This window comes from Arachis ipaensis, chromosome B8, assembly GCF_059453495.1.
Source record: "Arachis ipaensis isolate K30076 ecotype BB chromosome B8, ASM5945349v1, whole genome shotgun sequence".
NCBI classification, from domain to species: domain Eukaryota; kingdom Viridiplantae; phylum Streptophyta; class Magnoliopsida; order Fabales; family Fabaceae; genus Arachis; species Arachis ipaensis.
The window spans coordinates 124,591,568-124,619,391 of record NC_142443.1 but is presented as its reverse complement, the minus strand read 5'-3'; the positions used below and the strand labels follow the sequence as shown (position 1 = coordinate 124,619,391).

Genomic DNA, 27,824 nt, shown 5'->3' with positions numbered 1-27,824 from the left:
AAGCATTTAACCAGTAACATTACCGGCTAAATCACCGATCTAGTAATCCGATTTCTTGACCGGTGGATTGCTGGGGTGGTTTCAATACCTATGCGGCTATGCGGCTATGCCTAAACCCCCGTCAAGCACAATACGAAGTCCCAACATTGGCCTCATTTTCTCACACATCCACAATCGCCAATCAACCCAAAACTCAGAGAATCTTCCGCCAGGAAGCACAGCAAACAACCCAATATCTCTCTCTTTTTCTCTATCCTTAACCCATCCTATTATTCCTCACCAAAACAAATGACTCAGCAGCCATCGGTCACTCACCCGCCGCTCTCGGCGCCACCGCCGATACCGCCACCACCGGCTCACCCGCCCTCACAGACCTCCGAGAGTGTCCGCGTGCGCTGCGTCGGCTGCCGCATGATCCTGACCGTGGCCCCTGGCCTGACCGAGTTCGCTTGCCCTAGCTGCAGAATGCCGCAGATGCTTCCTCCGGAGCTCATGCCTAGGCCCCACCAGGCGGCGCGAACAACGCCACCGCCGCCCCCTTTGCATGCGCCACTGCCTCCGCCTCCTCCTCTTCCTCTTCTGTCTTCGCAATCCCAGCCTTCGCACGTTCCCGCTCATGGCATTGATCCCACCAAGATCCAGCTTCCCTGCGCTTCCTGCAAGGCCATCCTCAACGTTCCTCACGGCCTCACACGCTTCGCTTGCCCGCAATGTGGGATTGACCTCGCCGTCGATATTTCCAAGGTCAAGCAGTTCTACCCTTCTGTGCTGCCGTCGGTTCCTCCAGAAGAAGTCAACGAGGTTCGGCTCCGTTACCTTGGTTCTAATTGCTCTCTACGAGTCTAATTGTGCTTTCCCAGTATTTTTTTGGAATGTGAAGTGATGAAAAACGAGTAAACCACCAAAACTACGATACTCGAAGATTATGGTACTTGACAAAATGAACCCAAAAGAACAAAAGTCCCTCCTAAACATTAGAACGATTGACGAAATGGTTCTCCTGTGGTCCATTTTGTCATCTCTGAAATATCTGATATCGTTTTTGGTGGTTATATTGGTTGAAAAAGATATAAAACAATATAAGTGTGAGCGCATGAAGAAATATTTTCTGAATAAGAAAAAGTCCCAATAATGAGGAACTGGACTTTAGCTTCATCGTGTGATCATTTTGCTTTGACAGGAATTCAATGTCAAATGTCCTATATAGCACAGTTGAATACTTAAGATCTCTGGTGATCGAGTAGAACTATGCTTTCCTTTTATTCAGACCTTATAATGGCCTTAAACTTAGGTTTGAAAGCTTAAAGCGAGTGATTTCATTTGAATGAAGAATACTTATAGATATAGAACAATAGGTTCTCCTTACAAAGCAAAAAGCCTACAGAAATAAAAACATTATTAAAGCAATGCTTTCCAACCTCTCAATATATTGTAGAGGGAAATCCCTCTAACTTTACACCTAGTAGAAGCCAATTTCTAATCTTGCCCGATAAGAACATGTCAGGAAGCTTCATATATTGTAAAAGTGTAAACGTGGAACTGGGTGTCAGTTTCCTAAAGTAAGTGAAATTGTGTAATGGTCTTTAAGTCTTTTGCTTAAGTGATAAACAAAAACGATTTTGACCTTTTGGTATTGTGTTCTACTACAAATTTATGGAAAGGTTTGTTGTGAAAGTGGAGGAAGTTCATTTATATTCTGATTGAACATTCCCTTCGTTCAAAGATATTTTAGAATGGAAATATATGTAATGAAATGACAGATTATCATGTAAGTAATCAGTCATCCCATATTTGTTTTAATAAACATTTTAAACTCATCTCAAGTTAGAATAGAAATACTAACTGTCCTTCCTTGCCCTTCGTTTTCCCACCAACGTCTTGGATCAGAGCATTTTTTCTTTTTTGATAAAAGAAGAATTTCATTAAGATGAGAAGGAGGATAATACAGGTTAGATGGTAAGAGTTCCTCTATACAAAAGCAAAACAAACCAAGATTTATCTGTAAGGCAAAGTTTCCAATCTCTCTACATGTTTGAGAGGGAAAGTCCTCTATAGTCCTCTATACATATAATGAGCTTTACACACCAAATATAGCCAAGCATCTAATTCTACCTGTTAAACTTGTTTGTTAGAAAAGTTTTCATTGAATGTGTAGCATTATGTTCCAACCAAATACTGCAAACACTGGTGTGTATTGCATACTGCCACAAAGATATTGCCTCTTTCTTGCTTCCAAACCCAACAAGCCTAATTAATAGGGGCCAATCTAAAGTTCCGGGGCACACCCGACATGTTACCAAATAAATTGTTCCATAAAAACACAGCCACAGGACACTGTAAAAATAGATGTGAATTTGTTCCTGAAATTGCCTCACACATAACACACACAACAGGAGAGATAGCCTTATGAGGCCTTCGAACTTTTGACATGTCATTTTCATTAATTTTGTTAAGAATAACTGGCTGTACAAACGATTTGTAATTAGAGGGAGCTTCGGATTTCCTATTAGGTTTTATGAATATGGGAAGACATTGTATTTGAAGACAGAGTTCCAAATTGGAGAAAAGGATTTACAACTAAATTTACTAGAGGAGTCAAGAGGCTATATCCTTTTGTTAGGATTAGAAAGTAGTAAAATTATCGAGGAACCTAAGATTATCTAAAGTTCACAGGTATCATTTAGGTTATGAAAGAAATGGAAGTCAGAGAAGGAAGAACCCTGTGTAGTGTAAAAGGACTGAATAGTGGAATTACGCAAGGAAGATAGATGATAAAGATGAGCAAAGTCTAGTTTAGAATAGCTATCTCCTATCTAGTGATCTTCCCAAAAGTTAAAGTGTGACCCATCACCTACCTTAAAAGAAAGAAAGGGTGTGAAAGTACGAAGTAGTATAACCTTGAGAAATGAAATTCTAGGGGTTAGAATGAGTAGCCTAGGCAGCAGCATTAGCATCCCAACCATTCCTGTCCAAACCATACTTCTGATAACTTGGTGCCATGGAGAGTGAGACTCTAAAGGAAAGTGCTGTAGCTATTTTCTACCAAAGTAATGATTTTAGACACAATATTGCCAATACCCAAGCCTCCTTCCATTTTAGGGTGGGAACAAACTCTCCAGTGCACCAAATGATCCCTGTTTGAATCCAAAGCACAACATTGAAGAAAGTCCTTTGCAATCTTTTCAACGTGTTGGTCACTGCCGCTGGAATATGGAACAAGGATAATAAGGAAGGAAGAATGGCTGACAGTCATGACTGAATGAGAGTGATATGGTCCATTAGAGAAAAATGGTCCTGTTCCAAATCCCAAAATGCTTAGGAATCTTCTTATCAACAAGATCCCAAATGAGAGTAGATCTAGGATTGCAAGTCAACGGAACTCCTTGGCCCTAGATAAACAAGGGGCCACTCCAAAATTGGACTCTCACTTCAAAATACTTACCTCTTGCATTATGACATGCAATAAACTTGGTTGAGTTGGTATAGAGTTGGCTGGAGGAAAATTTGGAATGAAAAAATGCATTTTACTTGCTTTGTGTAACAGCATATGCAACATAGTAAAGTGTAAAACTTTTGGTTTTAGCCAAAACTCTTTTGAAATTTCTCGGTTTTACACCTTCCCACTTTTCATTAACTCAGCCAAGAAAATACTGTATTTCTTCTAGAAGCATGAGATTGCCGCAAGTAGTTCCAGTATCTTTTCCTTGCTCTTCTCCATTTATCTATTGAAATCATTTGTTCAAAAGTTTTGAGGTCTTTTTTTTTATTTTGAAATAAATTGTTTGAATATTTTAGCTTTCTTAGATTTATTCTTCTTGTTTTTTCTGTTGTGCATTAAATTAAATCAGCTAGCTGTTGAGGTGGAGCGGGACGAGGATGAAGGAGGGATGCTTGGAGAAACATTTACAGATTATGTGAGTTGCTAATTGTTTCTTTTCAGAGCGTTATATTTTAGAAGTTTTGTTTGGCTGAAAGAGGAACCTTTTTTTTTGTTGATATATCTCTGTGTGCAGCGACCTCCAAAAGTATCCATTGGGCCTCTGCACCCAGATCCTGTTGTGGAGACATCTTCCTTGTCTGCAGTGCAGCCACCTGAGCCAACTTATGATCCTCAAATAAAAGATAGTTTGGAAAGTTCAAAGGCTTTGTCATGCTTGCAAATTGAGACATTGATCTATGCTTGCCAGGTTTCTTCTATAACGTAATTCATAATTGATAATATGTATATATTTATGTTTTATCTTTCTGTTGTATTGATCTGGCCTGTGGGTTTCCTTTTGACAGAGACATCTTCAACACCTACCTAATGGTGCTAGGGCAGGATTTTTTATTGGAGATGGAGCTGGTATAGGTAAAGGTCGAACTATTGCAGGGCTAATTTGGGAGAATTGGCACCATGGAAGGAGGAAAGCATTGTAAGTTTAGGTCATAGTCTCCAAATGAAATCACGCTTTTGTTTATTGAAAAAATGTGATAAATAATAGTTAATGCACCAGATGTACTTTTATTTGTTCCTACAATCACTTTTTTTATTGCTTGTTTGTGATTTTAACCAAGTTAGGCTTCTAGCACCATGGAAGGAAAAAAGTTTTACAAATTTAGGTCACAGTCCCAAATGCAATCATGCGTGTGCTTTATTAATAATTGTGATAAACACCCATTAACAATGTAGATCCAATTTGTATGTTTGTAATGCACATGTTTAGTATCTCTTTTGTGCCAACATGGGAGTATCCCAGTTGGTACCACTTAGAGTGGTTAGATTCCCCCCTCCCCAATGACTCAGTTTTGAGTCCCTTGTCAGAACAAAAAAAAAAAAAGAAAAACAAAAATCATTTGTGATTTCAATTAGGTTTTTGGCTATAAACTGGAGGTTTTGTTTTGATTATGTTGCTATGTTTCCAATGATCTTACACAGGTGGATTTCTGTTGGTTCAGACTTGAAGTTTGATGCAAGAAGAGACTTAGATGATGTGGAAGCAACCTGCATTGATGGTAAATTCTTTGCTGATTTTAATACTGTTGTATTGACATATTTGTTAATTATGTGGTGTATTTAGTAGTGTTTGACACTTTCAGTGTGCTTCCTAAAGCAACTTAATCTAATCTAATCATGTTTCATTTTTTTTTATTTTTTTCCATTTGCTTATATATATATATATATTGTGTGTGCCCGCATGACTAGTGGTGAGAAAATTGTTATTGAAATGTGAGGTGTGTGGATAGAGGTCCCTTATATTTTGTTAACTGAAGCTGTGTGTAACTCTTCTTGATCTTTTTATGTATGGTTTGCACCTGAATGGTTGGGGCAATGATATTGCAAGTAGGATAATATACATGTCTTTTGAAATTCGTCTCGAGGGTTACCATAATGTTCTTCTTTTATCCTTCTATTTGGTTGATGATTCTCGAATTAAAATTTGGTAAGATACTTAGGATGATAATGATATTGTTTCCTCTCATTGCCCATTTATTGCCTATCATCCCTTGGTTTGCTATCTTTTTCATGAAATCACTTATCCCAGAAGTTTAAGCTAATATGAGAAAGCACATGAATGGTTATATCTTCAACATGCCCTTTCTTTTGGGCTTGAAGCATGATTATGCATAAGTATTTTTCTTTCTTCTTTTTCTTTATTTTTTTTTACCTTGTGCTGATTTTTTTCTTGTTTTGGGAGTTACAAGGATTGAGCTTTAGTTCTTTTGGTTATAGAAACACTTATACCATGTCGTGAAACCACTTTTCCCAAAACTTTAAATTGATAGGTAGAGGTACTTGAATGGTTATGTATCTAATACACCCTCTCCAATAAAAGCCACTTTTTGGGCTTAAACTGTGATTATACATATACATAGGTCTTTTTCTATCTTTTTAGTTTACCTTATGTTGAATTTATTTGTTCTGGGGGTAATAAGGATTGAACTCCAGACCTTTTGGTCATATAACAGCTATACCATATCATGAAATCACTTATCCCAAAGCTTAAACGGATAAAAAGGTTACTAAACTAGTCAGTCCTTCATTTCCTTTACCCTATCCCCTTTTTCAAAACTCCTAACACTAGGACTTTAGCACTTGACAACTCTATTATTTTCTTATGTAAGCAGCTTTATCTTTCCTCCACCTCTATTTTATTTTATTTATATTTTTTTCCAGTTCTTGACTTTCTCTGCTGACATAGAAAGGTAAGTTAGTTTTTCCAAAAACCTCACAATTATTGTCCTTAATGCAGCTAGCTTGATCCAAATCTCTCGTTCTTCTTTCTCAACCTTTTGCAATTTTATATATACCACTTTCCCATTCCTTTGTACCCAAGGACTGACAAAGACACTCATATGCTCTTGTTCTTGCTTCGCTTATTGCCATTTTTGTCTCCTTAGCCATTTTATATTTTTTGCAATTTACATTGTTGTGGCACAAAGACCACTCTTTAAAACATTTTTTCTTTACCCTTACCTTCTCTTGTACACTTGTATTCCACCACCATAACTCCTTGTCTCTTGCTCCAATTCCTAGTTTTACCAAAGCTTTCTTTTTCCACTTTTCCGATAACTTCTAACATTTCACTCCACATCTCATCCGCACTTCCAGTCCTTCCCATCTTGTTTCTTCTTCCACCCGTCTTTGGAAGTTTCTTTGTTTCTCACCTCTTATTTGGCTCCTCCTCCTCCTCGAGTTCTTTTCTTAATGTCTTTTCCTCACCTTTTGGTTAGTGCGAAAATCCATGATGAGCACCCTATTTTGTTTTGTCAAATGAGTAAAAGAATATAGTACTCTTATGTGATGTGTTTCATAAGAGGATTCTAGCCTCTATTTATAATAATAATAAAACATTTATACTAATAAGGAAAGAAAAAAGGAGAATAATGATAAATATATATAAAAAAAGTCCTAGGAGATCATATTTGGTACTCTGATTTGATATGATATGATTCTATCCTGATTTCTAACACTTCCCTCAAGCTAAAACTTGCTAACCTTTAAGCTTGTAACAATTTAACCCTTGAAAATATAAAATCATCTCCATTGAAGACTAGCAATGCAACTTAGGGATGTTGGATATGTGAAATATAGCACGAGGTAGTTGGAATAACCATCAACTTATCAACTTGTTGATCAATTGCATTATTTGGAAGAAGGCCATAAGTGGAGTTTTTTTAACAGAAATGATGGCTATGAATTCTAACAATGATGGTGGGAGAAGGCACACTGAAAGCAGCGGAAGTTTCCTATACATGCAACAATAGACTGCAAAGAACGACATAAGGAACTTCTGAGAACTTGGAGACCCAATGAAGCCTTGAAATGGCCTGAGTGAAATAACGAATATAGCCATTGGTTTGATTCTAATTGGAGGTTGGAAGGAAAACTCAATCCAATATTCATCACTTTATCCCATGGGGAAAATTAGAGGTGAAATGCAGAATAGGGATGTTGAGGCACTTGGAAGGTGGCTTACTCTTCCTCAATGTGACTGTGTCATTGAACAATCAGCCAAAGGCAAATCATGAACTTAAATTAGTGACCAGAGAGAAGGCACACTGTTGCAAGCGGATAACATAGGTAGCTAAGAAGACATTTCACACTGATCCGAGAATTTTTGTAGGACATTTTCTTCCTTCTTGTGAGGATGTCTTATTTGCTATGTGCTCTCTTTCAAATTGATTTTTAGCATTTACAATATGTACATAGCTCATGTAGATTCAAGGTAGGATTTTATTGTTGGTGATTTTAGGTGTGTGAATATTGATGTCCTTGGGTTGAAAAGATATGATGGAAGTTAGCATCTTGGTGAGAAGAAGTGGGAGATGAAGAAAAACTGTTGATAAAAAAAAAATAAAAAATAGTTATTTGGATGATTCTACCTTAGATGTGGTTTATGATAGAACACTCTGGTGATCTCTGATTCATGTTGCCATTCTCCATTACTGTAACAAGGCTTGGCTGTTTTTATATCATTAATATTGGTGGTGGTGTTTCCCCTTCCTCGTCAAAATTTGTGGTCTCGTTACTTTCAGTTTGTTTCCTCTGCTTGGACCATACATCAACTTGAAATTTCTTGTCATCTAATGCTGCAGGCTTATCATACCAGAATTGACACACTTGGACTTCATAATAGATTATTTGTTTTCTTTGCTCATTCTCCTACATTATTGGCTACAATAATTCATTTTTTTATTCATAGAATGAATAGTTTTTGATGAGTTGTTGTCTTCATGGGAGAAGTTCCTTTCTGTAGTCCATTTCAGATTTCACTTTTATGTAGAGTTGAATTTGAAAAAGTGCCTATATGTTTCTCGTCCACGAGCATATAGTATTATTATGTATTTAAGTTTCTTTATTTTTCTTCCCCTTATCCAGTGCATGCTTTGAACAAACTGCCTTATTCTAAGCTTGATTCAAAGTCTGTTGGGGTCAGGGAGGGAGTTGTTTTCTTGACATACAATAGTCTCATAGCATCCTCTGAGAAAGGTCGTTCACGTCTCCAACAGCTTGTGCAGTGGTGTGGACCAGGGTTTGACGGTCTTGTAATTTTTGATGAGGTATGGAAATATTTCCCAATGTTATTTGCATGTCTATTCAATTTGAAAGATGGTGATTGGTGATTTGAGTGCTTTTTGGTTCAATTTGATTTTCTTTACCTTTTCTTATTAAGGTTTGATTTGCTGATTGTAGTGTCACAAAGCGAAAAATTTGGTCCCTGAATCTGGAAGTCAGCCAACACGAACCGGAGAAGCGGTTCTTGAAATTCAGGTTTGTTCTTTTTGCTCTATCTTTTGAAGACTTGGATTATTATAAAAGTGACCTACAGAAGCTCACATGTTTGACAACTACTTATAAGATTGGTGACTAATCAAAGGCTGTGTGTGTGCGCGCGCGTGCGCATTTGGTCTGTCTGCAATAATATTTCCAGATATAGTAATATTTACTGTTGAAGTGGTTGATAAAAGTGGGTTTCTGTAACTATTGCTATTTAAATTAAACAGGACCGGCTACCTGATGCTCGTGTTGTTTATTGCTCTGCTACTGGTGCATCAGAACCTCGCAATATGGGTTATATGGTTCGCCTTGGTCTTTGGGGAGATGGGACCTCTTTCTCTGATTTCCGTGAATTTCTAGGTATTGTTGTTTTTCTTTCTCCTTTTCTAGTATTGAAATTTTCCCTTTTCCTTACTTAACTGTTAGTATTCTTGTTTCTGTTTTTGTTTTTGTTGTGTTTTTTCTTTCTTTTAGCTTTTTACCCCAGATTTTGAAGTTGATGCATTTATACTGTTTTATACCCATATATTCTCTTATTATATTCCGTGTCCAACTTGTCCTTAAACAGGAAATACAATTATAGCTGGTGATCTTGTTCTGAAGAAGTCTTTTCTTTCATTCACAAAAATTGTTTGATAAGTGTGAAACCTTTTTCGTTTTAGATACTTGCTGCTGTTACTTTCTGAGTCATACATGATTTGTACATGACGACTACATTATTATTTTCATTAATAAGCTGTTGGTGGATATTAATTGAGAATAATTTGATCTGTTTTGCTTACACAAATGCTGAGGGAAGAGGGTTGAAAATTTTGGCAATGCTTAAAAGTGTCTCGCTAATGTTAGGTTCTGAAAGTTGGGGTGTAAGTTAGTCATCAAAAGGTCTTTGGTTATAGTAGACCTGATATAAGAGATCAAACTACTAACAAAACTTTAGTAAATGCCTGTATTGTCTTATGTTGATGTTAGTTGCTTCATCAATCAAGGATAATTAAAGGAAGTAGAACATGTAAATATTTTGATGGAAATGGTAACCTCTATACAAGTTATTTGCAGTTCTTGCATGTAATTCTATGTGTCTATTACTATCAATGCTACTTATCCTTTTCCCTCTAACTCTGCATGTTTCTTTCCTTTATATACTTTGAATGTTACTTTACTACTGTTCCACTACCTGTGCATTTTCCCAAGGTGAAATTCTGGAAACCGCTTAATAATGGCTGAGCATTTTCCCAAGTATTCTCCAACACAGGAGATGCCACAAAAGTGCAGGCCTTATTTTGTCTCTTATCTGTTGATCTAGTAGTTCAGAGCTAGCGTCTTCTATAATTTGTATTATTCTGCTGTCAATTATGACTGCATCATGCTTTTTGACATTTTTGTAGAAAGCTTGGTTTGCAAATGGACTTTCAACAGTTTCTTTTTACTAAATTCAGATGCTTTGGGATTCACAAACAATGCAAAACTGTGGTTTTTTATTTAAATAAAAAAATTAATTATTTTCAAACATACAAACATTGTAGAAGTTGCAAGTATACGCAACTGATACCATTTCGCAATAAGGTATTGCGCTGAAAAATTAAACTGCATTTCGCAGCAGGGAAATGTGAAATCAACATGTTTCATCTAACTATGAGCATTTTGCATTAGGGACTTGGGGGAATTGAGTTAATTTTTTTCGTACTTGTTCCACTCATTTTGCATTGCCCAGTGGGATTTGAGTTTCACACAAAACTCAAGCACATTTTGCATGTCTCCCATGGGGTTTTAGCTTAAAAAAAAAGTCAACACATTTCCCATTACCCTCGTGCGAAATGAGTGGAACAAGTGCGCCCAAAAAAAATCAACTTATTTCCCACTAGCCTGATGCAAAATGAGTGGAACAAATGTGAAAAAATTAACTCAATTTTCCCAAGTGCTTCATGCAAAATGCTCATAGTTGCATGAAACATGTTGATTTCGCAACTCCTTGGTGCAAAATGCAGTTTAATTTTTCAATGCAATGCCCTATTGCGAAATGGAATCAGTTGCATATATTCACAACTTCTATAACTTTTGCGTGTATTTGGAAATAACTATATTTTTTAATTTATTTAAATAAAAAAACCTTAAAGTGTGGCAATGCTCATCTTTTGCTATTTTCTGGAGATTTTGCTAGAAAGAAAATGCTATAGTTTTCAAACTGGTTTCTCCATCTCTAGACAATATTTCGGATAGGATTAACTTCTTAGTTTCTTTGTGGTGTTCTGCAAACAGTCATTTGTGAAGTGGCTGTTTGGTAGATATGCAGAGTAAATGGCATGCCTTATTACATTGCTCAGTGTTATATGTCCCATATTTTCTTTTTCTTGTGAGAATATTAAGATTCGCTGTGTACTGCTTGCTTTCTTGTTTATAAATTTATTTTTCAATAAAAATAAATCTAATCATATAAATGCATTTATGAATATATGGAAATAAAAATTATTGAAATTGAAATTGACTAGGTTTTTGGGTTTGGTAGTAGAAAAGAGGAAAATTTTGTGGGATTGTGTAGTTTTTCCCACTATTTGGACTATTTTCATCCGAGTATAATGCTCGCACCTTCATTACAAATCTTCTGAAAAGCATGTTTTGTGGGATAGGATTAGAAGCCCTATCCGGAAGTTGAGACATTCGAAAGTTTTGCTTTTTAGACAAATCTTTTGTTTGCTTTGCTTTTGTATATGGAAGCCCTTATCCCCCATTTGTATTATCCTTCTGTTCATCTTTATTAATTTTTTTAATTAAAAAAGAGTATTAGAATTGGATCTACAATTAATGGCTACGTTTGTAAGGAGTTATAATTAATAGTAAGTAACAAGTAACAGCAAATCTCTTGAGGGTATTATGCGTGGGATGCTATTGATTGAGAAATTAGAAATTTAAGAACTTCTGCGAACAAGGAGGCAGTCAAATGTCCCTACACCATTATAATCTAACTGAAAAAATATTGAATTATGTTAGGGGCTTGGGTATTATGGGGTGCCCAAAGTCCCACATCGAGTAGTATGGGATACTTCATGTTGTATTTCAGGAAAGTGGTTCTTTCCCTTAATAGTTAGCTTTCAAGGTATGGTTTCCCTCACTTCTTAGGTACTTAAGAAATTAGTTATGTAAATTTTCATTTTGTCATTTGATTTTCCTACAGAATATTGGTTGTTAGTGTTAAAGAATTTCTTATTCACCAAAATGAAAAAGGAAAAAATGTTCTTTCTCTCTGAACGTGTTTCTGTCTCTGTTAAATTATTGAAAATAACGGAGTATATATTATCCAGGTGCTCTTGACAGAGGGGGTGTTGGAGCTCTAGAACTAGTTGCCATGGACATGAAAGCAAGGTTAAAAAAATTCTAGTGCATGCCAATCCTCAGCTTTATAAACACATGTTTTTCAATATTTTATCTGTTGGTTTCACTTTTTCTGTTTTAGGGGGATGTATTTATGTCGGACACTTAGCTACAAAGGTGCTGAGTTTGAGGTTATCGAAGCACCACTTGAAGATGAAATGATGGTATGGGGCATGAATTTGTTTATATCCTTAGTCTTGTTACTGGATCTGTATTTGTCCTTCAAAAGTAATACTGTTTGGGATGAGTAAAGTATTGTTTTTGTCCCCAACGTTTGGGGTAAGTCTCAAAGTTGTCCCTAACGTTTCAATCGTCCTATTTAAGTCCCTAACGTTTCAAAATTGACTCAATGTTGTCCTGCCGTTAGGGATTCGTTAACAGAATTAACGGCGGGACAAAATTAAGACGATTTTGAAACGTTAGGAACTTAAATAGAACGAAATCGTTGGGGACAAAAACGATACATAAAAATAAATTTTAATTTAATTTTATCCTTCAATAATATCAATTTTTTACTATAGATAATATTCAATTATTTTTTTAATTACATCTAAGTAAATTACACTTAATCACATTACTTTCATTTTAAATAAATTTATTTTTTTATAATTTTAAAGAATTTTGATACATTAGAGACAAAAGGTATAATTTATATTTTATTGTATATATATTATTTTTTTCTTTCCTGCAAGTTTATATACTTATCATTCTACGAACATTTCATGATAACTAAAAATCTTTAAGAGTAAAATTATAAAAAAAATTAATTTATTTAGAATGAAAGTAATATGATTAAGTGTAATTTACTTAGGTGTGATTAAAAAATAATTGAATACTATGTATAGTAAAAAATTGATATTATTGAAGGATAAAATTAAAATTTGTTTCTATCTATCGTTTTTGTCCCCAATGTTTTCGTCCTATTTAAGTCCATAACATTTCAAAATCGTCTCAATTTTGTCCCGCCATAAATTTTGTTAACGGATCCTAACGGCAGGACAACATTGAGTTAATTTTGAAACATTAGGGACTTAAATAGGACGATTGAAATGTTATGGACAACTTTGGGACTTATCCCAAACGTTAGAGACAAAAACAATACTTTATTCTGTTTGGGATTATTTTGTGAAATGTTGGTTAGCTGTGAAGCATAGATCATGGCATTTACACTTAACACGAGACTCGGAATTCGGTGAAACACCAGTTTTATAATTGTCTGACAAGGACATGATATATTCGTTCATATACATAAATATTAACATATATGTTACAAATTTAACGCCAAGAAAATCTCTATTTGATATTTCACCATGTTTTACATATATACTTGTAAGATTTATTATAACTTTATGTATTAAGAGAATGCTTTATTAAATATATATCATTTATATCAGTCTTATGTATTTATATTAACAAATTCCTGTGTTGTACACTACACTGAAAGTACAGTCTTGTTATTTTTAGCAGATGGCTTATGCTCTTTCTTAGAGGTTTTTCTTCCCCTTCATATTAAAAATCTCTCTCTCAAAAAGCTACAGAGGAAATTTTTTTTTTGTCAAATGCTGGTATCTTGAAAAATATAGATTTCCACTGTATTATTTCTCAGACATGTTGAGAGACTGGAAACCTATGCTTTATAGACAAATCTTCTGTTTTCTTTTGCTTTTGTATAGCAGAACCTTTATGCCCAATTTTTATTATGCTTCTCATCTTAGTGAATTTATTTTTTTATCAAAAAGGAAAAAAAAAGAACTCAGAATTTCCCATCACATTGTTCAATGTTCTTTTAATATCATATTAATTTATAATAGTCATCTAAATTATCTGCAAGTTACACATTTACCCATGAATTCAATATTTTCATCTCATGTAATTCTCCATATCATACATTTTAGGATATGTATAAAAAGGCAGCAGAATTTTGGGCAGAATTGCGTGTAGAGTTACTAACGGCAAGTGCCTTCCTGAATGATAAAGATAAACCTAATTCTAGTCAGCTTTGGAGATTATACTGGGCAAGTCACCAGGTATTAGATTTAAGTTGTTGCTGATACAATTTCTTTTCTTTCTGACTTCTTTTTGCACTAAATGTATGTAATTGTTGCTTTTCTGTTAATGTTACTTGTCTGTTGTAGCGTTTCTTTAGACATATGTGTATGTCTGCAAAAGTTCCTGCTACTGTTAGACTTGCAAAACAAGCTTTAAGTGAGGATAAGTGTGTGGTCATTGGTCTTCAGAGTACAGGAGAGGCAAGAACAGAGGAAGCTGTGACAAGATACGTATGTTTTCAAATGCTGTTGTTATTCCTTAAAGTGTAGTTTAGTTTTCTGGTACTTTCTAATTAATGTTTTGTATAGGGTTCTGAACTTGATGATTTTGTTTCGGGACCTCGAGAATTGCTGCTTAAATTTGTGGAAGAAAATTACCCATTACCAGAAAAACCTGAACTTCTTCCAGGTTTGAGTCTCGTTTTGGTAGATGCTTTTCATTATTATATAATTGTTATTATCAACTCTTCTTTTTGTTTGTCTTATAGGGGAGGATGGGGTAAAGGAGCTCCAAAGGAAGAGGCACTCGGCAACACCTGGTGTTTCAGTAAAAGGAAGGGTCCGAAAAGTTGCCAAATGGCAACCTCCAAGCGATGTTGAAAGTGATGAAGAATCTGAAAGTGAGTCTTGCAAAACAGAATTTTACATCTTCTCTACTTATCCTTGTTTCTGTTGTGCTAAATTTTGATCTCTTATTATGCTCTTATTGGAACCATTTACAACCATGACCTTCCCTAACTATATTGGGTGCACTGCATAACAAAAATAAAGCTATTGTTTTCAAAAAATCAAATATTTAGGAAAGGGCAATGGTATGGTCTATGGACCTATATTTTATAATGCCAGAATTTTTGACAATAACGTTTTAAGTATTACCCATATATTCATCTTTATATGGGACTTTCCCTCTAAGATAGGTTGAGACTGGAAGGCTGTGTGTTTATTGCCTAAGGAAAGTGAGAGACCATACCTTAAAGCTAAGCTATTAAGGGAAAAAAACCACTCTTCTTAAATACATCATCAAGCATCTCTTACCACTCGATGTTGGATATTAGGCACCCCATAATACCCAAGTTCCTAACAATACACCGGACCTAGAGAGCCATATGGTGGCTTCATTCGACACTGACCCAGTGGTAACCACTTGGCTGTCAGCTTTCTGTATTCAGTAATTACCCTAATCCAGCCTATAGGTAATTCTTTCTATGCCATCTACAACCAGGCTTGAAGCTTGATAACATTGTTAAGTACCGAAGAAAAGTGGAAACACCTTAAAAGCAACCTATTAAGGGGGAAGAACCACCCACCTTAAATATAACATCAAGCATCTTATACTAATTGATGTGGGAGTGGGACGTTGCGCACCATATGTTACCCAAGTCCCTAACACTGTTTTTAGATAAACCTTTTGCTTTGTTTTGCTTTTGTATCGGGGAACCCTTATTGCCAGTTTGTATTATCCTTCTCCTCATCTTAGTTAATTCATTTTTATCAAACAAAGAAAAATGGAAAATGGGCTTGCATTGTTATGTTAGTTACAGCTGGTACAGCTGTCATCCTAGCTGGCTGAAGGTAGTTACTGCTGTCCTGATGTTCTAAGCCTATCTGTCACTTCCAAGCTTTCTCTATTAATGTCAATGTCAATAAGCCTGCTACGCTACTGGTTTGTGTGAAAGATCTCTCGATATACATGTTTTGCTGTACCTAAAGTATTCAAATCAAAGTCAATCTTTCTAAGTTCATTCCACTCCCATTTTCTTTCTAAAGTATTCAAATGACAGTCACTGATGTCTCCAACTTCCTCTTTTTTGTTGGGGTGTGGGGGCTGTTTGTTTTGGGGGGGGGGGGGGGGGTTGGACTGAGAATCTTCATGCAATGTTCACTTGTTGATTCGTTACTACACTCCTCTATTGGTATTTTATGTTAGATATTGATTATGGACTAGCATTTTGAAGTCCATGGTTGTCTGAAAGAAATGGAAGATTTTAGTGAAATCCATAACTCAAGTAGTTTTCTATTATGCAGGACCTGGCTTGAGATAAGATTCTGCTGCTTGCATTTATTTGGTACAGCTTTTCTTAGATAATAGGATGTATTTGCGTGTATGTGTGAGAGAGAGTAATTAAGGTATGGAGACTGGTGCAGTGCCTTTCACAGGGTCAGAATTATTTATTACAGCTGGTGTTTGTTATTCCAGCTTGCACTGGTGTAATCCTAACCAACACACACTAATACAATCAACTCACTCCATTATTACTGTTTTCTCCGTTTCCTCCCTATACTTGTCTAGTGATGTTGACCTCCCCAAAACCATGCTACAAGGGATGTTAGTGTTGCTTAGAAGGGTGTCTGGTGTTATATTTTAGAAAATACAAGACTACCAGGTATATGATTACCTAATATTGGGAATTGACTAAAGGGGGTTGAATTTCACCTAACTGAAGTGGAGTTTTTATTTGTTGGTTTTTTTGGAAATGGAAGGTGAGTTTAATATGGGCTTTAGAGTTATATAATTTCTTCTTACGGTATTAGTGTTAAATTCTTAAGTTGCATTTTGTTAATATTCTTTTGGGTTGGTCCAGGTGAATCGGCTATTGATTCCACAGATTCTGACGATGAGTTTCAGATATGCGAAATTTGCACTACTGAGGATGTAATTTTTCATTTGATAATTTCTTTAAAATAGAGGGAAAAATAAATATTTTGATGATGGTGATGCTAGATTAATTTATTTTACCCTGCAGGAAAAGAAAAAACTATTGCGGTGTTCCTGCTGTGGTAAATTAATTCATTCAGCTTGCTTGGTGCCACCAATTGGTGATATAGTGCCTGAAGAGTGGTCGTGCCATTTGTGCAAGGAAAAAACTGATGAATATCTTCAAGCAAGACAAGCATACATATTGGAACTCCAAAAGAGGTGTACAATATGGACAATTTTCTTGACTTGTGGTATTGCTTTTTATGGTAGCTGTTTACAAAAGAAACTGCATTTTCCATTTTCTTCAGTAGCGAAAAGGGTAAACCACAAAATGCATCTGAAAGATTTAGGATCTGACAAACATAACTATAAATGATGAAAATGATTAAAAAGCTCCTAAAGATACTAAAGAGCTCTAGAGATCGGATATGATGATATCTTTCCATTGGTAAAATTTGTTGATTTTGCACCACGTGGTTTTTTTTTTGGCGATATTATTTAAAAAAAAATGGTAAAAGGGGTTTAATGATCGAATTTTGCAGTGTCTATTTGCATGTACATCCTAAATAATTATCCAAATGTTTACAAAAAAGGTTGGATAGAATGCACAAGCCAGTTGCCACTTTCAAAAACCAAGGGTAGTTTCCGTTTTATATTTTTTTTGGTTATTTTTGTTGAACTAATACCATCTTTTGGTGTTTTTTGTTTTCATATTTTGAAGTTATTACTTTTCCCCGTCTTATTCATTCCGGGTGTATTTTGGTAATTTACCTGTAGCAAAAATTAGTATAGTAACTTATAAAGTTAATTTTTTGTCTGAGCATAGGTTATAATTCACCTAGTCAGGTAAGATAAATACCTCCAGCTGTCATAAGTAACTCCAGAATAGCTTGCTGGTCAATCTTCTGCATCAGCGTGTAAATACCTCATACACTGGAAATCATAATGCAAATATCTCACCCGTCAATTAATTAAAAATTCTGAGTCTAGATTTTCTCTGTGGCCCTGCGTGTGTTGCTATTTCAAAAAGTGTTGTTTACAATAACTAGTAAGGAATTGATTAATGTTATATGATACAGGTATGATGCTGCCTTGGAACGCAAGACAAATATATTAGAGATCATTCGTTCTTTAGATCTTCCAAATAATCCTTTGGATGATATTATTGACCAGGTAGTGTTTTCATGTTTATTGTTGAAAAATATTCCTCAGATTATTTACTTGGTAATGATAAAATATTAACCTGTTATTGATCACTGCTACAAAATAGTAGCCACTTGTTGGTTTCCTGATATATGTGTGAATGTGAAATTTTATTTTATTTCTATAAAAGAATAATTTCACTAAGATGTGGAGAAGGATAATACAGCATAGAGGATACGATACAAAAGCAAAACAAACAAGCTTTATCTATAATGCATAGTTTTCAAATATCTCAACATGCCTAAGAGGAAAACGGTGGATGCTTCCCTAATAATGTTCTTTAGCTTTTCCCTGTCTTCAACTCAAGACACTGTCCTTTTTAATCCCTGAAGGAGTGTCCAGTTTAAACTTTAAAGGGCCTCCCATGGTAGGTTGAGCATCACTAAGATCCTAATAATCATCACAAAACTAGACAACATTTGCGATGGATTTCTCCCGAAATATAAGTTGGGACAGTGGAGGAGGGGCAATGTATTGGTTTGTTTTCGATAGCCTTGGCAGGAGCAGATACAAAGTATTCTGCAGAAGCCTTCCCAAATTGGTTCCATCAGATTCCCAAACAACCGTTGGGAACAAGTACCAGTGTCATAAAACTCATAAGAAACTCCCTCGGTCAATGGCATATCCAGTCCTCCTCAGTCTGTTAGATAGGAGAGACATTCAAAAACTTTGAAAAATGGGGATGAGAGAGAAGAGATAATATTTGTTTTTGCCGTTTAATGCAACATGATTAGCAGGCAAGGCCTGTAATTAATGGTATTGAAGAGACCTTCACTCCTTTTTTTTCAACAATTGAATTCCTCTTGTTCTTGTTCCTTTGCTGTCTACTGATATACCAACTACAGTCTACATCTTACTAATGCTTAATTAATTTTTTTTTAATTTCTTATTTATCTTTTTAGAAACTAAATAAGGCTTGATATCTTGGTACTCTTGCTCTATTAAACACTTGAATAGGATTAAGCAGTTAATCAATTTGTTAGGAAGTTAGAACAAGTGCCAGCTAGGATAGACTTCCCTAACTAACTTAAGCACGCAAAGACTCTTCTGCCCTTTACACTAGTTTGCTGAACAAGCTTCTCCTCTATATATATAAGCTCAGATTCAATACTTCAATGATGATGATTTGAGAATGAACAATTCGCATTACACACTCTGATTCTCTACTTCCTCACTCCTCTCTCTTCTCTCACTTTCTCAAATACTAATATGGTGTTAGAGCCTATCCGATTCAAATTTGTTGGGCCACCCATCCGCAAATGTTTACGCTCCAAATGAGCATTCTTGGGCATGAAGGCGGTGTATTACAGGTTCCACATCTATCAATGGTAAGGTCTCTATAGTGTGAGGCAACCCTCACCCTTTGAGCTTGCTTTTGGGGTGAGTTAGGCCTATTGAATTCTAATAGCAAACATGGTATTGCACCCAATTATGTACTGTTAGTACCAAACGATTTTGGATTTGAGGAGCAGGATTTGAGATTTTATGTGAAGAACTGGGTTTGCCGCTAGGATTTGTGTTGGTCTCGGCTTACAAAATTAACATATTTTGGATTCATAAGTAATATATGACCCCTACATTCTGCTTTCATCATTCAACTTTTCTTGGTTTCCACTTTGGCAATGGAAAGTAAAAACAGAAATCTCCTTGCTTAAATTTTCCCATTCAATTTTCTTGCATCATAAGTGTTAAGACAGTGATTTAATATGAAAGCTTGAGGTTACTGAACTCCTGAGCTTGTATATTTATATACACTAGCTAATCATTACACATAATTACGTTACCTACTAAAGATAAACACAGTCATTCATAATTGATCCTAATTGATTCTAATCTAACCTGATTGACTGAATATAAATTCAACAATAAGCATAACTGCATTTGTATTGGGAAAGTAGTTTGATCTTGCGATATGGATACACCATTACAGCTTGGGCAGATATGATAAGAGCTTATTTGGTTTGTGTTTTCATTTTCTATTTTCATTTTCGTTTTTAGTGTGTTCTGTTTTCAGAATTTGGTGAAGGAAAAAAAAAAAAAACTAGAAATGGAAACATGAAACAGGATATTCTGTTTCAGTGTTTTCTTTTTCCCATAAAATTCTAAAAGGAAAACACATAATAAAAGCGGAAAATGGTTTCTCAAACCAAACAGATCCTAAATTTAGTTTAAAGTTAATTTTTTGCATATTGGGGGATGCAGTGCTGAGACTAATTCTTTCCTGTTACTGTAATCTAACTCAATTGCAGCTAGGAGGCCCTGAAAAGGTTGCTGAAGTGACAGGAAGGAGAGGAATGCTTGTGAGGGCATCTACTGGGAAGGGTGTAACCTACCAGGCTCGCAATACGTAAGTTGTATTTTGTGTCTGTCAGTTTTATAAAAGTTTTGAAATGGGATGGTTGAGAATTGATGATTATGCATTAATAAAGTGGATTTGGTATTAGAAAAAAGATAAAAGATGGTGAGGAACTGTGCTATTATATTTAATAAAGAACATATCTTTGTACCTCTGTCTACATAATATACTGTTTTCTCTGCATCTCACTAGAAAGGATGTCACTATGGAGATGGTTAACATGCATGAAAGACAGCTCTTTATGGATGGTAAAAAGTTAGTTGCTATTATATCAGAAGCTGGATCAGCTGGTGTTTCCTTGCAGGCAGACAGACGAGCTGCAAATCAGGTATATCAAACTAATTCAAAGTATCGTTTCCCAATTCTATTCTGTCCTACATTATCTTGTCTTCAAATGTTCAGCTTTGTGTTTCTTTCTCTGTTCAATGATCCTCGTTCTGTGCTCTTCTTACTTTAAAAAACAGAAAAGAAGGGTTCATTTAACTTTGGAACTTCCATGGAGTGCTGATCGAGCAATTCAGCAGTTTGGAAGAACTCATCGTTCAAATCAAGCTTCAGCACCTGAATATCGGTCAGTAGCCTCAGTAGGCATTATTGACTAAATTTGTGTACCATGTTTCGTTTTTTTTTTCCCCCTATTGGTTACATATCGTTCTTTTGTTTTTGTTCCTAGAGCTGTATATTGAGTTCCATCCACACACGGAGGGGTAAATAGTAATTTGGCTGGAATTAGTTGTCCCTTAATTTAGTGGGCCTGTATATGCCTGGCATAAACTTGTGGGTTGCCCATAAATTAACATGGTCTACAAATAACTTAATAAATAGATTTCTCATTACTTTTTAATGTATAATGTACAAAATTATTTTCTGAAAAGAATTATACATTTTGTTTTCGCGCATCGCGTGGGTTTGGGTCTAGTAATACATAATTGTACCAGAAGTATATTCAGGCGAAGCAGTCAATCTTTAGTATTGGCCCTCCCACAAAGCAATAGCCAAACAAATAATTCAACTTTGGGGGGAACCGCTGAGCACCACACCTTGATAATTAAAGCGTCGGCCACCACGATACTTGGGATTTCCTACACCTTTTGATCTTGTACATTTAGTAGAGAATTTTCCTCCAGCTCCCTAGAATCAAGTTACCTCATCTTGTTATTCTATGCTTAAAGATATATTATTTAAAATTTCCTGCAGTTGCTGCAACCAAGTCCACTCCCTCTCATAAGGGTTTCTTAGCCAAGTTAATCTACAATGCCAAACATGACATCCCATATAATATTGGGATGAGTCTTTGAGACAATAGTAACTAGACAAATGAAAAAATCTCTGCTACGTTATTGGGAATAAGTATAAAAGGGAAAATATAATAACAATGAAACAGTGAAATTAAGTAGGAATTAAGCTAAAATTGGAAAAAACAGCAGCAACAGTACAAAAAAGGAAGTCAACACTGCCTTATCACTCGGTATCAGTTACCCAGGGGCCATTGCCACAACCTTTCAGTATACACCTGCAATCATGCCTTCAATGAGCTGGTTTCTTTACTCGTATAGCTTCAAGTATTAGACAGGCTGAAATTACCTCTGCCCAATTACTCATATAGCTTCAAGCATTAGACAGGCTGAAAATACCTCTATAGCTCTTGGTATCATGAAATAGCAATAAGACGCCATTAGGGTGTGCAATGGCTTGGGAGACAACCCTCTAGATCTCTATTGTTTGTATCAATTATTACATGATTAAATCTGTTAATTTTACGGATTGAGATAGATATGCAGAGGCAAAATGATTTTCTTTCTAGGGTTTGTGGGCCTATCTCCAACTCTAGAGTCTGTGGTCTTATTCTTGCACAACCACTTTTGATGTTCAGTACAGCTGTTGCATTTTCTTTTCTTGGCCTACCCTTAATTTGCATTCTCATAAAACTTTACAGGTTACTCTTTACTAATCTTGGTGGAGAACGACGATTTGCATCAATTGTTGCCAAGAGATTAGAATCTCTTGGTGCTTTGACTCAAGGGGACCGCAGGCATGTGGTACCTGAAAACTTATTCTCTTTTGTCTGAGCTAGCATGGTTGAATGCTGACATCTTTGTCTATGTTGTGTCTGCTTTCCTTGAATTCCTATAGAGCTGGACCTACATTAAGTGCTTATAATTACGATAGTGCTTATGGAAAACGGGCACTCATGATTATGTACAAAGGAATAATGGATCAGGTCTAATAATTTTCTTTGACAATGCAAATATCTATATTGTAATGTTTAATCCGCCTACATTGACTCAAATCTATCTCTTGATGAAAATGGTTTCTTTAGGATTCTTTGCCTGTAGTACCTCAAGGATGTTCATCTGACAAACCAGAAACTATTCAAGATTTTATTAATCATGCAAAAGCTGCTCTTGTATCTGTTGGAATAGTTAGGGACACAACTATTGGTAACTCTATTATGGCCATCATCTGAGAGTTAGATTTGTGGTATCATTGTTGTAAATATTCATATTTTATCTAATATGCACATGATCAAACACATGCCTATTTTGTAGCTAATGGTAAAGAGCTTGGAAGGTTGTCTGGTCGCATTATCGATTCAGATATGCATGATGTTGGACGATTTCTCAATCGGCTTCTGGGACTACCTCCTGAGATTCAGAATAAGTCTGTCTTTTATTAATCGAAAGCTTTAATGCCTTTTAGTATTCTATTCAATATGCTAATCACAGCTGTAATAATAGGTTATTTGAGTTATTCGTTAGTATCTTGGATCTTCTCGTTCAGAATGCTCGCATTGAGGGTAACCTTGACACAGGCATTGTTGACTTGAAAGCTAACATCATTGAACTACAAGGGACACCAAAGGTATTGTATTGCTTTTTCTTTTTGAACATGTGGTGGCAACTTATTTTTTGTGTTAATTTTATCTAGCTAATACTAGCTGGAGACATTTTCTTGTTCATGCAGACAGTACATGTTGATCAGATGACTGGGGCTTCAACTGTTCTATTTACATTCATCTTGGATCGGGGAATCACGTGGGAGGTGATTGGTCTTTTGCACATTACTAAATTAACAGTATGCTGTATTTCAAGCTTAAGACAATGACATATTATTCACAATTTTAACTGACCAGTCAGCTAGCACCATGTTGAATGAAAAGCAGAAGGATGGGCTTGGTTCATCTAATGATGGGTTTTATGAGTCCAAGAGGGAGTGGCTGGGAAAACGACATTTCATTCTCGCATTTGAAAGGTATAGTTCACTATTTCTGTTAGACTCACATAAGAAAAAATAGCATTATGTTGACATCAAACCTGCAGCATGCCATAACACTGTCCATTTGTAGCGTCCCATCCTATTCCTCTTCAATATTCTTGAATAAAAGTTGGTTCTTTTGCTTTGTCACTGTTGAGATCCATGATTAATCAGGGAAATAATAGAGTAAATTAACAAATGAGGCAATGAATATATTACTCTTTTGTACTCGACAATGAAGGAGATAAACATATATATAGGAGAGTAATCTATGCTGTTGGGCTGCACCATTCGCTTTGTATCTCTACCTACTGTACACCTGTCCACGTGTACATAACTTTTTAACTTGAGGTGGAGTGTTAGAAATACAGAGGTTCATAATGTACGATGCCATGTAATTAATATATTAATGTCTACTTGATCACTTTTATTTACTAGTGAGTTGAAGTTTTGTTGTTGATCACTTATGTTATTTTCTTGTGTTGTTTATTCTTCTCAGTTCTGCTTCGGGTATGTACAAAATAGTTCGCCCTGCTGTTGGAGAATCAATTCGGTATGTATTGCTATTTGTCAGCCTTGTCCAGCCTTTGCATTTAGTTATGTTTTTTAATCACAATTTCCTATGATTATACAGAGAGATGTCTCTGTCAGAACTAAAAAATAAATATAGAAAAATTTCATCGATAGAGAAGGCTCAGACTGGTTGGGAAGATGAATATGAAGTTTCATCTAAGCAGGTATATTCCTTGAATTATTACTCTTGATTTTATTTTTCCCAAGGGAACTGGTGTTAATGAAATATTGAAAGAGGTTTGGCACAGAAATCAACTGCTACATTGCAATGTTCAAGCAGGGTGGCAATCTTTAGTGAAATGTATCAGAAGATCTTTTAGTAAAATATATAGTTCTGTCTACTATTTGCTGTTTTAGCCAATTTTTATATAAATTTTAAAGTTGAATTGATTGGGATGAGAAGATGTGCCTCGGTCAGTAAGGCTGTATAGTTGATTGCTCTTTATCGTGGCAAGTATGAGAATGCTTGTCATTAAGTTTGAGCGACAGAGATGGAGGCGGTTTCCTCGATTCAAATGAACGGGGGGCAGATATTGCATCTGCAGTGAGGTATTGATTGGAATCTCCATTGCGCTAGTAATTCTAAGCTCTGGATACCATAGTAGAGATCTGAACAGAGAGAAAGAGAGAGGAGAGGAGAAATTTCTTTTAACTGAGTATGGTGCATGTCAAGTCCTCAATTGAGTGACCTGTAGGGGAAACTACCCTAAGGGTAGTTTGGACCTTTCACTGCTAAGTTAGTTACAGCTAGTACAGCTGTCATCCCAGCTTGCAGAAGGTAGTTAATGCTACTAGTTCTGTAGGCCTAGCTGATGTGGGTAGGCTTTATTATACAAATTGACTATTAAGCCAGCCACACTTGAGGTATATAATGCCTGGTCTACTGAATTTTAGAATTACTTGAACGACGTGGCCATGTGCCTTTAAGACAGTAATAATATCTTTAGTTTGCTTGATAAGAACTAAGAATTAAAATTTCAGTTGATATATGAATATGAGAAATGCTAGGTGAACAAGTTATTTTTGTAATGAAGTTCAACCAAGTCTTTTTTTTCTTCTTATGCATCTCCTTCTTCAATTGGTTTTTATTGTGCCAATAAGCTATTGGACCAACTTGGTTGAACTTGGTTATTAAAATGACTTGGTCATGTAGCATCATCATATTAATATTAGGAGAAATCAGCTTCTTTTTTCCAAAACAAATTACATTTTTCTGCTACCTACCCAGCATACAAGTTCTCGTGTCACCTCACGGTCACGTGTTCATTCCGTGGAATCACTCACTAATACTTGCATCAGGTTGCCTATTTTGTGCAAGTTATTTTAAATGAATCCAAACCTTTATTGTGTTGCAAATTGGTCGTATACTTAAAAGCTGTGCCCTCCAACTTTTTCATGGATTATTATGGAAAACCTTCAATACTTCAAAATTACTAGGTGAATTATTGTGAATCTGTCAGTCCAGTTGTCGCACACTGAACTGCACGAATATCTAATTGACTATCTATCCCATGTGTATGTTGTGAACCGAGAATTCATGGATGCTAGAACCTAATAATGGTTTTAACTATTGGATGAGAAATTATATATTGTTGACGTTTTTGGTACCTTGTTTTTCTTTCTGTTGGCAGTGCATGCATGGTCCCAATTGTAAGATAGGTACTTTCTGCACAGTAGGCAGAAGATTGCAGGAAGTAAATGTCTTGGGCGGCCTCATTCTTCCTGTTTGGGGAACCGTTGAAAAGGCCCTGTCTAAGCAGGTATGTCACTGGCATAAAATATCTTAGTGTGGACAAAAAGGTCTTTTTCATGCAAATATTATAATTCAGACAGTGATTCACTTTCTTGTTTGAGTTGGTTCCGTGCTTCCGTTTGTACAGCTACAAAAATGGCTTAGTGATAATAAGAGTAAATGATCAAATTAGTCCCTGAAAGATCACTCGTTCTTCAACTTGGTTCTCGAAAGATTTTTTTAATCAAATTCGTCCTTTAAAAATTTTAAATTAGTCATGTTAGTTATTCGTTCACTTTCTTTGTTGGTGCCAAAATTTGCTAATGTAACACGTTAAGTGACATTCCAACACACTTAGGAGTCTTAATTGACTATTAACATAATAAGTTTATGAAATTAGATCAAATCAATACCTAATTGAGAGAAGAACTTGAGGCATTGGGTGTCGCTTAACGTGCCACATTAGCAAATTTTGATACTATCAACAAAGAAAGTGACGGAAGGACTAACATGACTAATTTAAAATCTTTAAAGGACGAATTTGATTTAAAAAATCTTCCAGGGACCAATTTAGAGAACGAGTAATCTTTCAGGGACTAATTTGACCATTTACTCGTGATAATAATAAGTAATTTATTAGTCGCTTCTGCTTTCATTAAGAATTTATTTCATGACACACAAATTCTGTTTTTGTAATGGCTGTGGTTCGTCTCAATGATAATGGGATTTGGGCCACTATGTATTACTTTTTACTTTAATTACAATCATGTATTTTTTGTGGAAAATGCTAAGTTAGAATCTATACAGGCTCGTCTAAGCCATAGGAGGCTACGTGTTGTACGCATTGAAACTACTGGGGATAACCAGCGTATTGTTGGACTTCTTGTTCCTAATGCAGCAGTTGAAACTGTGCTTCAAGGTCGGTCTCTCTCTCTCTCTCTCTCTCTCTCTCTCTCTCTCTCTCTCTCTCTCTCTCTCTCTCTCTCTCTCCATGTGCATTACATTAATTCTTATACCACTTTTGATCGTCATGCCGTTTGACCCCGGTTGATGTGAACTGTTAACTTCTATCACAAACATGGCTTTGTTGCATCTTGTGGAACTTAATACTCCTCATTAACACAAGTCAAACAACTTGAAAATGACAAATGGGCAAGAGACCCCCTTGGTTCAATGAAAAATTGAGACCAGCTTGTCTCACAAATTTTATGGACAAATTTACCATTTACTAGATGAGATTTTGTTTCAAGTCTAATTCATTTTTATCAGATTTGATAAGAGATACCATCCTAATTTTTCCTTCTACATTTGCAGGTTTAGCATGGGTTCAAGAAATCGATGATTGAATGCGTATGGTACCTTAGTTGAATTATTCAAGTTTGCATACAGTTGCGGCCATCTAATTGCTTGTGCAACCGCCAATATTGGTGTCCTAGGAAAATGCTCAGCCTTAGCGCTGTAATTTTTTGGGAATGGGGAGGACTCATCCTCTGCACCGGGTAACACATACGTGCAGCTGCATTTAATTTTGTTTTTCTTTCACCCATTTTGTCTTGTATAATTGGATTTTTGTATATTTGTAAAGATGATCCGCTGATAAAAACGGTGATGGCTAGGTTGTGTTAACGTGTAGTCCAGTCTGTATTTTAAGTAACTCGTTTGCATTGGATATAAATGATTGCTGAAATTATAGTTGAAGTACATATTCCGTTTGTGCATATGAACACAATACAATTCCAGCAATCTTGATTATTTACTTGAGTACCGAGATTACAGCGGGAATAATCAATGGAAGAAACAGTCAGGTTTAAGATAAAATCTCATAGGTTATC

At 35.7% G+C, this 27,824-nt stretch overlaps 1 protein-coding gene across 1 annotated transcript; it reads left to right on the top strand.

Annotated features, from left to right (window-relative positions):
• On the top strand, window positions 1-27,742 carry EMB1135 (RING/FYVE/PHD zinc finger superfamily protein). Its single transcript, XM_016314586.3, has 32 exons — window positions 1-801; window positions 3,849-3,914; window positions 4,014-4,187; window positions 4,285-4,415; window positions 4,919-4,995; window positions 8,363-8,544; window positions 8,678-8,755; window positions 8,989-9,121; window positions 12,058-12,118; window positions 12,210-12,291; window positions 14,023-14,154; window positions 14,263-14,406; window positions 14,485-14,584; window positions 14,664-14,795; window positions 16,758-16,828; window positions 16,920-17,092; window positions 17,953-18,046; window positions 20,326-20,423; window positions 20,625-20,760; window positions 20,897-21,003; window positions 22,369-22,464; window positions 22,566-22,653; window positions 22,753-22,873; window positions 22,982-23,093; window positions 23,171-23,294; window positions 23,397-23,474; window positions 23,566-23,684; window positions 24,187-24,240; window positions 24,322-24,424; window positions 25,892-26,020; window positions 26,800-26,911; window positions 27,307-27,742. Exons 1-32 carry the CDS (start codon window positions 289-291, stop codon window positions 27,336-27,338), a joined length of 3,852 nt encoding a protein of 1,283 aa, XP_016170072.1. The 5' UTR covers window positions 1-288; the 3' UTR covers window positions 27,339-27,742.
• The last annotated feature ends 82 nt before the right edge of the window (window positions 27,743-27,824 follow it).